The sequence below is a fragment of the Schistocerca gregaria genome, chromosome X (assembly GCF_023897955.1).
Source record: "Schistocerca gregaria isolate iqSchGreg1 chromosome X, iqSchGreg1.2, whole genome shotgun sequence".
Lineage (NCBI taxonomy): Eukaryota > Metazoa > Arthropoda > Insecta > Orthoptera > Acrididae > Schistocerca > Schistocerca gregaria.
The window spans coordinates 725407093-725423748 of NC_064931.1; the positions used below are offsets into that span (position 1 = coordinate 725407093).

The 16656-nt window shown below is 37.1% G+C and overlaps 2 protein-coding genes across 3 annotated transcripts in view; one reads left to right on the forward strand and one right to left on the reverse strand.

The window, feature by feature from the left end:
- LOC126297503 (ER membrane protein complex subunit 7 homolog) overlaps window positions 1–9758 on the reverse strand; it is a 47027-nt gene extending 37269 nt beyond the window's left edge. The window contains exon 1 of the mRNA XM_049988388.1: window positions 9526–9758. Within this exon, the coding sequence (XP_049844345.1) occupies window positions 9526–9728 (203 nt within the window). The 5' untranslated portion in view covers window positions 9729–9758. The remainder of the gene's footprint in view (window positions 1–9525) is intronic.
- Window positions 9759–10020: 262 nt separating this feature from the next.
- LOC126297501 (protein unc-50 homolog A) overlaps window positions 10021–16656 on the forward strand; it is a 107234-nt gene continuing 100598 nt past the window's right edge. The window contains exons 1-2 of one of the 2 annotated variants that reach the window (XM_049988387.1): window positions 10021–10393; window positions 10498–10649. In XM_049988387.1, coding sequence (XP_049844344.1) covers window positions 10287–10393; window positions 10498–10649 — 259 coding nt within the window. In that variant the 5' untranslated portion in view covers window positions 10021–10286. The remainder of the gene's footprint in view (window positions 10394–10497; window positions 10650–16656) is intronic. The other variant, XM_049988386.1, reaches the window with a different exon arrangement.

The window sequence follows — 16656 nt, forward strand, 5'->3', positions numbered from 1 at the left end:
ATTATACAATGAATTTCAGTTCAAGATTTCACAGGGGGGGAGTGAAAAACTGACAAATTGATATCAAATAGGACATAATGAGAACTAATTTTGGAAAAAAGTAATTCCTTTAAAATAATCAGGGCAATAAAGAAAACTTCATTAGTTATTTGAGAGAAAAGTGAAATAGTTCACAAACAGCTGCTATTGGTTACATAAATGAAGTGTCAAAAAGTTCATCTCTTCAAGGACTAACTAGTTTGCATCTAAAAAGTTACTTTGGTGTGATATTTAACTGTCAAAATGGTTTCTTCGAATAAACTACTAAATTCTGAACATTTTGAGACCAGAAAACATTAGGAAGACAAATGAGGTGTCAATAAGATTAATGAACAAAACAAACATTGAATACAACTGGGGCACATAATATTTGAGAAAGTGGTATTTCTTATTCAGGAAACAAATGTAACAATAGTAGACTCAAATATCCACAACTTAATACTACTCTTTCACAGAAAGGACCAAAGTACTTGACAACCTCTCTTGTTATTTAAAGGTGTTGTTAGTTAATAAAATTGGGATCATTTCTCTCTGATAATTCCCTCTGTTCCATAGATGATTTTCTATGGTAGTGTTGATGTGGTTTTGTTGAAGATGGAAAAAAAAAATCAGTTAAACATATGACCATCATGGAGCCATGTTCTTCAAAGAGTAAATGTATTTATGAACCTACTGACACATTTCACATTATGGTGAGTTTTCATGAATATGAGCCACAGAACATGCAAAAAGAAGTGTGAAACAATCAGTAGCTACAGCAAACCAAACTGAACAATGTGATATGTATTAAGACAGGTTCTATTTTTAGATTTAAAGTTATTAACTTTTTAAAGAAACCATAATTATTCATATCATTACAGAAAGTACTCTAAGTGAGAACCTGTGGCTTGACTAGTAGTATACCATACTGTTTCCACAACAAATGAATAAGTCGTGCAGAACCTTCTGGCCTACACATTACCCAGACTTAAATCATTAGGTCTGTATTTTGTATTAGTTCTCTGAAAGGAATTGTTTGCTCAGAGCTCTTGACTTAAACAATCCTACAAACTCCTTGTACTTTTGAAACCTCCAACATTCAATTGGTGTCCGAAAAAAAGAATCTAGACACAACGTGTTATATCAAAATGTGCTTGTGCAGCTGAAGGACGGACTCCAAATCAGATGAGGAAGATGGTCCTGCCATAACCATCAAACAAAGGGAAGGAATATGAATTTTATATATGACCATCATAAACTAGCAATGAGTTGTGTAAATTACTTGCAGACAGAACCATTCAAATGAGGTGTAGAGCAGACACTTTTCAAATTCATGGTAAAACTTTATAGTTGTGTCGATATACCATGATTTTTGACTAGTTCACACACATCATTGTTCATGGAAGACAGATGTTGATGAGTATAACACTTGTCAAAACATTGTTGTACTTATGCACTGCAACTCTACTGGAAACCCAAAAGCTCTATCTACAGTATAGATAGGGAAAAATCAAATGTTCTTACACTCAGCAAATCTTTTCCACTCCCAGAAGTAATAAAATTTTTAGCTTGGATGTTTTCTATTTACCTTTGTCCATGGTCTTCCTGTGTTTTATAAATGGTGTCACTTATAGTTTGGAAATGAAGCACATTTCAAACATGTAGTATTTATTTTGGTACTTTGGTTCCACTGGTGCAATAAGTCTTACATATTAAGGATTATTGTATATTGTGCAAACATTTACAGAAGCTAGGAGGACATTGCAGGTTTGGCTCAAGTCTAGATCAGGGCCAGAGGCAGTCACAGCTGCGCTTATCTGCTATTCATTGGTTGGCAATGCGCCAGTTATGTGTAGCCAGGGGGATGATTCTTTAGCACAACCAATGTGAGGTGAGAACAGAGGCAATGTATTTCTAGTGCTGATATTGAAACCATTGTCTTGTTTGCTGTTCTTCAATGTATTAGTGAGTTTTGAGAGAAATATCTTGTGATTATGGCAGTGGGTGCTATAAAGTGGACTGATTTAAGTAATTTAGGCCAGCATGGTGATGCCGTATGTTGGTGCATGTCTTATGGATTAATTGCAGAGACATAAATATATCAAAAGTAGTGGTGAAATTGCTCTTGAAGGTTTGTGTGGATGGATAATCTGGAAGTGCGGCAAAAGCCACTACTTTGAGTAAATGGATCAATTTTTTTTTTTTTTTTTTTTTTACCACAGGTGAAGAAAGGCAGATCAGTGTTATCAATAATAAAGTCACACTTTCAATTTATTAATAAACACTGATCCACATACCTTCTTCCACAATTTAATTAAAATAACTGACCAACTTATTTGGTGTGCTCGAGCAGATCAATTGCATGGCAACAGAGAACACAGCTATATTTCACTTCTTTTTGAAATATATCACAGATTGAGACGCTGTCCTTGGTTTGCAGATACCAGCCCAGTGTACATAGCTGTGATTCAAACAAAGAGCAATTAAATTCATAATTCTCACTTACAGCAATTTTTCAACCTTTCTTCTGAATGTATTATTTAAAAACACGTCATCTGCCTGCTGCTCTCTCATTGGCTGCATAACACAAATAGCTACATCATCTTTTGTTCCCATCATACTGCACAATAAGTGCTGACAACATTCTTGCATGAAACACACAAGTCCACCACTGACCCTATTCTAGACTTTTACAAGCAGTGTTGGCTCTATCAAAAAGAGAGTTCTGTAATATTGTTTTATGAAGTTCACACAAGTGTGTATATAAAAAAAATTGCAGTCAAGACCATAATTATAGGTCTAGCATTAATGGAAATTAATTTATATATTTCCGAGACCTCTGGGAGAAGTGTTAACTGAGCCATAACATGATTTTGGGCACAAAAGCTATTAAAGAAAACGTTGGTAATATTTTCTGTTGTAATGGAAGGAGGGCTCTAACACGACTGAAGAGTCTACTGAAAATATAATAATCACATGTGGTAAACATTTGTGACATTCTGATGGCACGTGCACAGTAAAATTTTTTGTAACATTTCACACATATAATTTGCATATGTATGTAGTGTAACTTACTTAGGATCTAAATATTGTTACAATATAGTGTATATGGAGGGGAGGGGGGGGGGGGGGAGATAAAGCAAATCTTACATTACCAGTCAAGTAATCGCCTTCACTTAATGTAACAGTCCAACTGCAGTGGAGGGCGACTTACTGAACAAAAAGTCACAAAGTTCGAAAAACATCGGTCAGTATGAGTGCCTTTAACATTTTGTCAAGACAGTAAATATATTTTGTAGCACATAAATACCAACAATATTTAGTAATGCTGTACGTATGTTTTATTTCTTTAATCCCAGGATCACCTCTCATTGATATACACAAAAATAAAATTGTTTAGCATTATTTTGTCTTGCAAGCTCCTTATCTTGGACATACAGCAATCATAACTCTTGTTTCGGCACTTAACCCATTCTCAAGTGTGCATTCATTAGTAACCACAACAGTCATTTTCTAAGCCCATGACTCTGCTCTGGGTATGAAAGTAACTAGTTTTACAATTATACAAAAATGGAGATCCACTGTGCTCTAGCAACTGCAGATAATTTAGCCTACTGCCAATTAAAAACTTACTGAAAACAAATATACATTAGATTTATGTCACATTTTGAAATAAATGACACCATAAATGGTAGACTATTTGGAATCCAGAAAGGAAAATCAAGTTTCAGCATCAATTGTGTGTACAAGTATAACCTTACATATTTTAGATCACAGCCAAAATTATTTTTGTGTACTCTGTGACTTATCAAAAACTTTTGACATAACTTACCTTGGTATTTTAATAAGGAAACACAATCACTATGGGATTTGAAGAACAGCTCTTATTAGCATTAAATTCTACTTATAACTTAGAGAGTGCAGCAATCAGTCATCCTTCTTTCAATTTTTTTTTTTACACGAATCCAGATTTCAGCTAGTGGCTAGCCATTCTCAATGCACAATTATTGCATACAAAAATCTAAAAAAGGATGACTGATTGCTGCAGTCTATAAGTTATAAGTCACATAACAGTTACTGAGAATTTTTACCGGTTGTATGGCCGTGGTCCATGGAACTCTTCAATCCCTGACGCTTCGACTAAGGCTACGTTGGACACCTTCAAAGGTGCTCCTGGTTGTGCTGAGTCTTGTCACCTCGGCAAGACTCAGCACAACCAGGAGCACCTCCGGAGGTGAGTTCCACGGACCACGGCCATACAACCCAGAAAAATTCTCAGCAGCTGAAACATCCAGTTGTGAAAGCCTTCACTGTATTACATAACAGTCGCTGAGTACACCCAGGTAACCTGATTAAATCCTACATTCAAAAAAGGAAACAAGCAGTAGAAATACAATTTGAATGAAAGAAACATTATCAGAATTTCAACAAATAAATCATAGTGTAACACAAAGTAGCACATTAGGACGACTAATGTTTCTGATATACAGGGTGTCTCAGAAATGTTATGACTAATTTTGAGGAGTTATAGAGGGTGTCTTGATGAACACATCAAGGATAGGAACCCATGTCCACAAACTCCATCCAACTATACTACTGAGCACTGATGTGGTGGCGCCTACCACTAGGTCATCCCTTTGGCATCAAACATGGCTTTGTGTGCTGAAGGACTGCAGGCAGAATGTCTTGCAATGTTTGCTATTGATTGTCACAATTGCCAATGGAGAAGACGAAACTAGCTGCTGCATAGACAGGCCTTGTCTCCTAGGAACATGATGCTCTGTTGCCTTAATGGATGCCAGTTTCGGACATTGGTCTCCATCTGCAATATATTTTTCTCCTGTATACTGAAAAAGACTGGAGATTTTCGAGGATTCGAGAAGAAAACTAAACTTTGGCTGAAAACGTGCCTGAAACTGCCCCCCCCCCCCCCCCCCCCCCCAAGGCAACAGAGCTTCGAATTCATATGAGACTGCTTTATAGCAGCAAGCTCCACCTTCTCCACTGGTGAATGGAGGCAATCAGTAGAAGTCACTGAACAACTTTGTGAGACTTTCGAATCCAGCTGTAAGAAGTAACCATCAGTATAATGGCTAATGTAACAAGAAGAAACAGCTGTAGGGCCCTATACAAAAAACTTAAATTTTAACTTATCATTCTTTTGTGTGTGTGTGATTTTTTTTTTGGGGGGGGGGGGGGGGGGGTAGCACACACATCAAAGCACACAGCTAACCTAGAAAGAAGTACTGCCTATATGGCAATAAAACTGTACAACTTTTTACCAGTTCTTATTTTAAAAATTAACTTAGCTAAATTTAAGCAGACAGTAAAATTATTGCTTGAAGAAAGTCCTTTCTAGTCAGTCAATGAATCAATGAATATACACCAAATGCAAAATATTTGAAACAGACCTACAGCGTAATGGAATTGAAACACAAGGCTAGTAAACCAAAAATGTTCCTTATGTATGGTAAAATAGAAAAACTGTGTGTAGATAGACTTTTCAGTAGATATAAAATGTGTACTTATGTACGATGCTACTGTACGATATCCCTTGATAAGTAGTGTAAGTGATCATTATTGTGTTTGACACTGAAAATATGTACTTGGATCTGATCCACGTACGTACATTCAAAGATGCTAAATAGAGGTACACTTTCACATATATCACTCATGCTGTGATAACAAATGAATGATCACTTGAGAAAGGCATGGATGACAAAACAAGAATAAGACATAGGTTTTTAAATGGCAATGACAAGAAATTGGTTTTTATTCAATTGTTTAGTGAAATAGACATTATCAAGAGCACTTAATGTTGTTATGATAAAGATCCAAAGATTGATTGATCATCACAGTACTTTACTAGGATTAACATTACTGGGGGCTCTATGACAAGCTGTTTACTGCAGATCCACCTTGAGAAATAGCACATTATGAGTATATAGAATGATCTTCATACAAATAGCATCTAATCTTGGCCACGTGACATGGAAAAGAAAGTGTCATACGAAACATCATCACTGGGATTTTTTAAATCCAAGATTTGGACACATGGCCACTAGATGGTAGAACAGAAAATCCACATCCTTTATTGAAATTGTGCCTCACACAATCAGGCTAGGTTCCCATATGTAATGGAAACTCGCACATGCATAACATCACTACCAGATTTATTCCCTCCATACTGTCTCCATCTAAGGATCTGAGAACTTCACTTAGGATACCTGAGAAAAGTTTTGATGAATAGATTGAAGATTTCAATATTAGATGTAAACTCTGACCCACAATGTAATAATGTTTTGACATCATATGACTAGAAACAGGACATAATGCAAACAATTTTTATTAACATTGCAGATGGTGACAGACTGATACATAGTATAGTAAGAAATCCAAGTTAGGTTGGAACTGACTGGGTGTGAGTTATGGGAAGTTGAAGAATGTAAATATGAAACCTTAATTGTGACACATTGATCTGTAGTACATCCTTAAGTAGCAAGGTGACAGTATGGCTGTAAGTTGGTGAAGTCAACAATGTAATACAGTATGTATTTTATCCACACTGGATTTTTATGAGCTTTCTCGTGAGTGACGAAACCATGTTTAAAAAAAAAAACCCTGGCATAGGCTGTCAATCCTATTATGCAAGATGATGTTTATCACATCATGTATGTATCAAGTGCCCCCCCCCCCCCCCCCCCCCAAGATTTGTCAGGTGTATTTCCTCTGAGACATTTAGAATTTTGTTTTTGCAATGTGTAGCTGCAGTCAGACGCAACATATACTATGCCCAATGTTGACAGATGATGATGTTTGGTTTGTGGGGCACTCACCTGTGCATGTCATCAGTGCTCGTACAAGGTCCCAATTTTTACACAGCCCAATTTTTTACACAGTTCAATCGAGCCATTGTCACGAATGATGAGGATGAAATAATGAGGACAACACAAACCCCCAGTCTTCAACCAGGCTGTGAATCGAACCCAGGACCCCATGATCCAGAGGCAGCAATGCTAACCACTACACAATTAGCTGCAGACAATGTTGGCAGACAGTGTTACTTTGATTCTAGTTGAATATAAAATTATTTTTAAAGCAGAATTTTACATGCCCATTCAACAGAGTGGTCCCAGATTAGTCTAGTGCAACTTTTGTTTTACCAATGCGTACTAACAGCAAGAGTAAAACATACAAAAACCAGTACTCCAGCAATTGCTGAGCAGTGCTGCTGAACTGCGGTAGGAGTCAGTGGAAGAAAGTGTGGTACTGACATTGATGAAGTGCTACAGGTGCCTTGTTTCAACTTTTTCAATGTTCTGTCAAGTTGTTCTCATAGTATCACATTTCCCATCTCATCTATTTCATAATATTTTATTCAAGTTTATTTACTTTGTAAATCTCTTCTATATATTTTGCCAGCCTTCACTTCTTTACTTAGTAGTGACTTTCAGTCTGAGCACCTTATGTTCATACAGTTGCCCTAGATTTCTCCAAAGGTTTCTTCAGTTTTCTTAAATGCAGCTTTTACATTCTTCATATATATGCAAGCTTTGCATTTCTCCTCTGGCCATTCCTGCAGAGCAATTCTACACTTCCCGCCAATCTTTTTTACACATCTGTATTCTTTTTGTCTACTTCCTCTTCTTTTTTTATCTTCTTTCATAAATTAAATTCATTGAGTCTGTTATCCAAAAATTCATATTGGGCCTTGTTATTTACCTGCAGACTCTGCTATTTCATTTCATAAGTTACTCATTCATCACCTACTGTAATGCTTCCACTTATATCAATCAGTTGTTGCCTAATGCCCTCTTTAACAGTCTCAGCAAGCTATGGTTGCTTCAAATTGTTCAAGTGCAACCTTTTTGTAATTTCTTCCACTTTTCCCCATATATATATATATATATATATATATATATATATATATATATATATTAGCAATGACTGAACTGCATTCCATTCAAAATTCTTCTAGGTGACTGTTCCTCTCATTCATTTCTCTCAGCCCATCTCATCCCTTATTCTCTTCACTTTTGTAAGACTGAAATGCAGTCCCCCAGAGGATGTTAGCTTTGTATCTATCATGGCTCCAATGTGTTGGCCTATGTTGTTCATAGCAACTTATCACATTCCTATTGTAATCTTCTTTATTAGAACTAGTGATGCATTATCCCTATTTACTTTTGCGAAACCCTATTAACTTACCAGACCACAAATTTTATTCTCAATCACCAGTCCCCGCTACATCCAGACTTTTAAATTTTCTCAGCTTTTAATGAATCTAATACTACACACACTGAGCTGTCAGATTTCTTTATATACTTCCTCCTAAGTGTTTTCCACTTGGAGACCTGAAAGGACTACTACTTTACCATACTGTACAGCTGCTTGTCATCCACCAATATAACAGTTTTAGCTTTCTGGTGTGTATAGTACCAGCATAGCACTGCAATGTTGTCTAATGTCGTAAGACCAGATCAGTCAGTCATCGAAAATGTTACACCTTTTTGTTTCAATAGCTCACAACCTTATCATTACCTTCAAATCTAACACAGACATTGCATTACAATGCAAATGAGTCTAACATCAATGTTTTTTTCTACAGAATGAGTCAAAAGGGTATAACAAATCAACTGGCTACACTATTTCACACATTTTAAACCATATACACTGACACTTCCATTAGAAACTGTTGCCAACATTCCTTCTGTCTGGACATATTCAGCGTCCTTCCCTTTATCACAATGACTCAACTGCAGCTTCAACGCCAAAAGAGCCACAATATATATTTGTATGACAATGTAGAATGAATGAGTTGTTTCAGTTGGCTCCACTATGCAAACTGCCTCTTCATTTTCAACTATTAAACCATAAAAAATAGAAAATAACAAACCTCATGTGGGAAGATTTTGGAAAGTAGACCAGCAATGTAGACAACATTTGACTTAAACACTATGCAACTTAGTGAAGTTGCTTCAATATTAAATTTAGTCGAGGTCGGGAAGCAAAGAAATGTGATCCTCAAATGGAAGCCATAGCAGTCCTCAAACATTTCTCACAGGTCTTGAGGGAAGTTATATTAAGTGTTAACATATAATCATTGTAGCTATCTAATATTTACGTAACGATCGAGCTTTTTGTTAATATCACACTCGCAAGTTATTCCCTGTCAAGGTGTGACGGGATCCAACCCTGCGGAAACAAATTAGGATATGACCGATTCTTCTATAGAAACCTTAACCACTTTGACAAAGACGAAATGGCATATTTTGACGCCAATATTCCACTGTAGTTAACAGCGTGATTATTGTAAATTTACAAAATAAACACTGATATTTACAGCAGAGCAATTATTGCGACACTGTCAAATGAGGACATTATCACATTCAAAGACGTGAGAGGAGTAGATACTAAGATATATACGAAATTATACTTAAATATAGAATTAATTGTATAACGTTAATTCTACAACAATTAAAAACGTTTCTTTCGTTGTCCACTTACTTCAAAAAGCCTATAAACTCACCACCATTAACAAGCACTTTAGTTACAACTTGCCAGTTACTCAACACTTGTGCCTCAGGAGGATATATTTTCCCTTCTATATCATACAGTTCTGATAACGAATTCGAATCGGCACTTATGTGTGAAAACGACCTCCCAATCACATTTATTAAAAAAATAAGTACTACTATATCACAATACATTTCGTCAACTCAGCATTCCACACAGCACACACCATAATCCCAGACCCTATCGTCTGCAAGATACACTTCTCTCGTGAAGACTAGAGACACAGACCAAAGATCTTCACATTGTGTCGAAGATGTGCGTAGTTTCAATAAGTAAACAGAAACACAAGTAATGTAGAACGCGTGATAAATATTTATGTTTATGTTTACAAAACTGTTTCGTTCAAAACGTTTAGCGAGCATATAATGCCACTCCAATAACTGCGACTAAAGGGAAGGTAACAGAGGTCACTATATCGTTTACTTAATGAGAACAGAGAAACAGATGAAGATTGAGGTACGCAATTTGAGTGACGTTTGAGGATGTGTTGATGTTGTGGTGGAATGAGACGTTTGTCTCTTTGGCTGTGGAACAATTTAGCTATTAATGTTCCTTTCCCATATTTCATACACATATTTGAAGAAATTTTACGTTCGTGGTATCCTCATGTCAAAATAAAAACGTAGTTCAAATCACTCCTCTGATGTTCGTCAGTTTGTGTAAATGTAACATCAGAGGTGAAGTTTTATATCATGCCGGGCAATAGATATCAGCCTTCTCCTTTGCCCAGCAGAAGCTCTTCTTCGTTAAGCAATAATATTAGGCCAGGCTCACCATTGCCCGTACCAGTGGGATATAGGTATGTCAACTTCCAGAAGATGTAAAAATGAGCTACAAAGTGTGTCGTGTCTGTTGACACCTATATTGTAAAAACATTTCGACGTTTTTTTCGCGTTGTTTCAGATTGGACTGTATGAGTGCTGCAGCGAAACGATACAAATACCTCAGGAGACTCGTGAAGTTCCATCAGATGGACTTCGAGTTCGCAGCATGGCAGATGATATACCTATTCGTTTCGCCCCAACGAGTTTACAGGAATTTTCACTACCGAAAACGTAAGTGTCGATATGACTAGTGAACACCTTGTGTCTAAAAATGTGGAAACGGATAGTATATTGTTATTCAGGTCGAGTAGTAAAATTTTGATCGAGGGAAAAATATTTGAAGAGGGACACTTAACAGCGCTATCATTTCTCTGTGAGGTGTGTATGTTAATGGAATTCAAAATATGGCAAATTAGTGTTTCATTAAACTGAAGATTTGTTTTGTATTTCGTTGGTATGTGAACTTTTAGGGCTAATTGATTTTGCTGTTAACTGTTCAGTGTGTGTGGTAAAAGGAAATTATCAGATTGTGTGCACATAACGAATGTGGCATTGTAGGTAGCTACAGTTGGAAGCACCTTTTGTGGAAGATTTTAAATGCACATAATACGTTGGTTTTCTACAAGACCTGCCCATGGCCAATCAGGTGAATGTGGTTCATGTTTTAAGATTTTGTAAGGAGTCAGGGCTGCTTCCCAACATATTGGATGTGCAATTTGTGTATGTTGCAGAGTTGCTTCATCACACATCATTTCTAAGTAGTCACTTTGCCACAGTAATCTGGCCCATTGAAAACGCATCTGAACTGTTATTTTATACTTGATTTTATCAAGTGATTGTGTTGTGTGTATCTGCATTTATTGGATTGTCTTATGTGTATCTCCCAATGTTGTTGTCTGTTAAATTCGATTTTGTTGATACAGTTTCGTTTCAGAATTTGTTACTTTGTAATAGGTTTTAACAGCCCTCATCTCTGTTTCAATTAAGGGCACTGATTTCATTGTCATTTAATACCATAAAACAGTAATCACATCACTATTGTGCAACGTGGAGTGAAATATTACTTCTTAAACACAACAAGTGTATAACTGTCTATTCATTAAGTATACTTCTTCAAATTTAAGCAGCTGTTGAATCAAAAACTTTCATTGAAGGTATAAAAGTGTAAAAGACCAAAATGCAATGTCAGCAATTGTGTAGCACTTGTACTGTGCCAGTTCTAGTTGAAATGAAAAGACTTTATTGAGCAGGCTCCAAAACATTTTAGTTCCAATAGTCTTTTGTGGGTTAGATTCGAAAATGTTGCATTACACTTGGCTCTGTTGGTTAAGAGTATCAACAGAATATCTTACTTATGAGGTTCTACAAATAAAGAAAAAAATATGGGGTAACTGCAGAATGAAATTTTATCATGAAGTTTGAAATATTATGAAGTTATTAATAACTTCTACTTCATTACATACTACAAAATGATATTGTTTTTGTGATCTGCGTATCAACATACAGAGATGCAGATCGCAAACACTATTATACCTCAGGCTATGCTACAGATCATCGCAACCTATGTTCCAACAGGTAATGTTGCTGTTATGCTCTTCAGTCCAAAGACTAGTTTGATGCAACTTTCCACACTATCTGGGGCAAGCTTCACCTCTGAATAACTACTTCAGCTGACATCCATTTGAACCCGCTGACTGTCCATGTCTCCTCATTTCCCTTTATTTTTATGCCCCACACTTCCCTCCAACACTAAATTGATGATTCCTTCATATCTCATAGTGTGTCCTGTCAACCAGCCCCTTCTTTCCCCCTGTGTGTCTAATTCTATTCGGTACTTCCTGATAAGTCACACGATCTATCGATCTAATCTTCAGCCTTCTTCTGTAGCACCACATATCAGTTCCTTCTATTCTTTTCTTATCTGAACTGCTCACTGACCACGTTTCATTTCAGTACATGGCTACACTCCAGACAAATACCTCCAGAAAGACTTCCTAATGCTTACATTAGATGTTAAAAAAATTCTCTTACTGAGAAATGCTTTTCTTGCTATAGCCACCCTTCATTTTACATCCTCTCTAATTCAACTATCATCAATTATTTTCCTGCCCAAATAACAAAACCTGTGTACTACATTTAGTGTCTCATTCCCTAATGTAATTCCCTCATCGCCACCTACATATGTACTCCACAAGCCACCACATGGTGCAAGGTGGAGGGTACCTTGTATCACTACTACACATTTCCTTTCCTGTTCTACTCACAAACGAGGGGAAAGTGACTGTCGGTATGCCTCTGTAGGATCCCTAATTTCTGGTATTTCTTCTTCATGGTCCTTAAACAAAGTGTACGTTGGCCTCAGCAGAATTGTTGTGCAGTCGGTGCTGATTCTCTTAATATTTCAACAGCTTTCATGGGTGAAAAAAAAGGTTGTCTTCCCTTCAGGGATTCCCATTTGAGTTTGTGGAGCATCTCCATTACACTTGCATTTTGACTGAACATACTGGTAACAAATTTAGCAGTGTTCCTTTTAATTGTGTTAATGTCTTCCTTTAATCTGACTTGGTGTGTCTTCCAAACACAAAAGCAGTACTGAAGAATCTGTTGCATAAATGTTCTGTGTGCACGCTCAACCTCTGTAGATGAGCAACACCTTTCTGAAACTTTTCCAATAAACCAAAATGGACTATTCGCCTTCCCTACTACCATCCTTATGTGCTCATTCCATTTCATATTGCTTCGCAGCGTTACATCTAGATATTTAATCGGTGTGACTGAATCTAGCAGCACTTTACTAATGCTGTATTTGAACATAATGGGAGTATTTTTTCTACTCATTTGCATTAACTTAAATTTTTTCTACATCTACGGCCATACCCAGCAGACCACCATGAAGTGCATGGCAAGGGTATGTCCTGTTGTACCAGTTCCTTCCCATTTCATTGACATATGGAATGCAGGAAGAATGATTGAATGCCTCTATGCATGCTGTAATTATTGGAATCTTGCCGACGATCCTCATATGAGAGATATGTAGGGGCTTGTAGTATAGTCCTAGAGTCATCATTTAAATCTGGTTTTTTAAACCTTGTTAGTAGACTTTCTTGGGATAGTTTATGTTTGTCTTCAAGAGTCTACCAGTTTAGTTTCTTCAGCATCTCTGTGACACTCTCTCACCTGTGACCATTTGTTCTGCCCTTCTCTGTATACATTCAGTAACCTTCATTAGTCCTATTTGGTCAGAGTGCCACACATTTGAGCAATATTCTAGTGTGGGTCACACAGGTAATTCATAAGCAATCTTATTTGTAGATTGATTGTGTTTCCCACTATTCTACCAATGAACTCAAGTCTACCACTTACTTTACACGCAACAAGGCCTTTGTGATCATTCTGATTCATATCCATACAAAGTGGTACAACCAGGTATGTGTATGATTGGCTGATTGCAACTGTGACACATTGATATTATAGAATAGAATTTTTTGTTAAGTTAACCGTTTTACAGTACAAGCGAGTTGGCAACCTTTGCACCACTTTGAAATCTTGTCAAGATTTGATTGAACATTTAGCATATTCTTTCATACAGTACTTAGTTATAGATAACTGTATCATCTGCAAGACCATTATTTTAGAACGTGAACAGCACAGGTCCCAACACATTTTCCTGGGACACCTGCGAAGTTACCTCTTCATCTGATGGTGACTCTCCATTGAAGATAACATGCTGTGTCCTCCCTACCAAAATGTCTTCAATCCAGTCACAAATTTTGCTTGATACACCATATAATCGACCTTTTGGCAATAAGCGTAGGTGTGGTTCTTATTCAAATTCATTTCAGAAACCAAAAAATACTGCATCTGCCTGACTTCCTTGATCCATGTGAGAAAAGACTGAGTTGGGTTTCACATGATCGATGCTTTCGGAATGTATGCTGGTTGGCATTGAGGAGGTCATTCTGTTCGAGATACCTCATTATGCCTGAGCTCAGAATGTATTCCAAAATTCTGCAACAAATCGATGTCAGGGACATTAGATGGCAGTTTCATGATCACTTCCACTACCGTTCTTATAGACGGGTGTGACCTGTGCTTTCTTCCAACTACTGGGCACTGTTTGAGGTATCTATAATAGATTATAGTTAGAAGAGGGGCTAACTCAACTGCAAATTGAGTATAGAATTTGATAGGGATTTTATTGGGCCCTGAAGCTTTGTTCAGTTTTAATGATTTTAGTTGTTTCTCAACACTACTGACACTAATACTGATTTCACTCATCTTTTCAGTGGTATGGGGAATAAACAGGGGCAAGTCACCTGGGTTTTCCTTTATAAAGGAACATTTGAAAATGGAGTTAAGCATTTCAGCTTTTACTTCACTACTCCGTTTCAGTTCCTGTCTCATCTGCTAGGGACTGGACAGTGACTTGGGTGCCACTAATAGCCTTTACATACTACCAGAATTTCATTGGGTTTTGTGAAATATATTTGACAATGTTCTGCTATGTTAGTTATTAAAGGCTTCACGCATTGCTTTCTTGACAGCCAAACGCGTTGCACGCAGAATCACACTATCTGTAGTCATATGCTTTGTTCACACCTTTAATATAGTAGTCTCTGTTTCTTCAGAAGTTTCCTTACAGTGGATGTATACTATGGAGGGTCCCTCTTGTTATGAGCTGTTGTACTGGGTACATATATTTCCAGTGCATGGTCAACTATTCTTTTAAACTTAAGCAGTAGTTCCTTTACATGCTCCTGCCCTGTACTGAAAGTTTAAAGTTCCTCATTGAGATATGACCCCACTAGATTTTTTTTATCTAGGTTACTGAACATAGAAGATGAATCATCTAAAACTTTGACTACAAATATAGTGGAAACGGGAAATGCTATTGATTTGCATTTTTAACTGAATGGACTGATAGTCAGAGGCTTGTATTGTTAGCTAGTGAACAGCTTGTAACAATGCTTAGAAAGTGTATTTTTTGAGCAAACATACACTTTTTTAATGGAACAATCCCTATTGAAATTAACATTAACAAAATAAAAGTAAGGTAAATTAAATGTCAGTGGTGTGTGTTGTAGGATTCTAGTGTGAGTTGTTTATGGGATATTATGTTTTGAAAACTTCCCACTCCAACACTTGTTCAATAAGGTACAAATGAGTTGCAGACATTGGCTGCAAGTGGGCATTAATTTAAATTTTCAACTTTCTCCATTGATAAATCAAGGCAAACTTGCAGCCACTGTCTGCAATTCCTTTATATCTTAATTTATAGTGGCAACTGGATCAAAATGGCATCTGTTCTTTCGGACATGTCTGAAAGAACAGACACCACGTTTATACCTGAATAATACCAGTGATAGCACATGATAAAGAACAACACAAGTACATCACTAGTTATGTGGACTCTGCTCAGTAGTGAGACAATTGACCATCATAGGTTGTGTCCAGTCCAACAATCTGGAAACAATTCATGAAGACAGGCTGTAGTACTTTGTGCACCACGGGCTAGACAGCCATGATGTTGGTACCACAGGTTCCTCGTAGTTTGCAGAAGAATGTCTTCTAGCATCCATGGAAGATGGTCTGTTGGGAGGCTATTTTAGTTATGTGCAGTCAGTATTCTGCCTATGAAAATGGGTCTGTAAGCTGATGGTTCACTATCCCACACCACACGTTTACACATCTTGGATGCTGATGTTCCACATGACGAAGCCAGTGGGGATTGTCAACAGACCAATAGTGCATGTTGGCGATTTACATGGCAATTATTGGTAAATGTGGATTCATCACTAAACGAGAGACTTGATACATCTCGAGTATCCTGTCTTAATGCCCATGTACAGAAGTTGGCACAGTTCTTCATAATTGCTTCCATGCAGCTCTTGATGGAGAGAGATACTAGTGCAACCTATGTCGATGGAGAATGCGTAGGGCTCATGCCTGACTCATGCCTCCTCTTCATGTGATTGTGTAGGAACTAACTGTGGATCAGCTGCAACAGCAGCAAGAACATTTATTTCTCCCACTTCTGTCATAACTTGTTTCCTTCTGTTACTTTGTCTAGGTGTTACACTATCACTTCCACATAAGTGATTAAAGAGATTGATAAATAATTGCCGAGATTGTTGACATCTATTGGCATATCTTGCCACATACACCTTCCAAGAACAAACTGCGTTCTTTCTACACTCTCCATACACTATGAGCCTGTCGACTTTTTCTGCATTCGTAA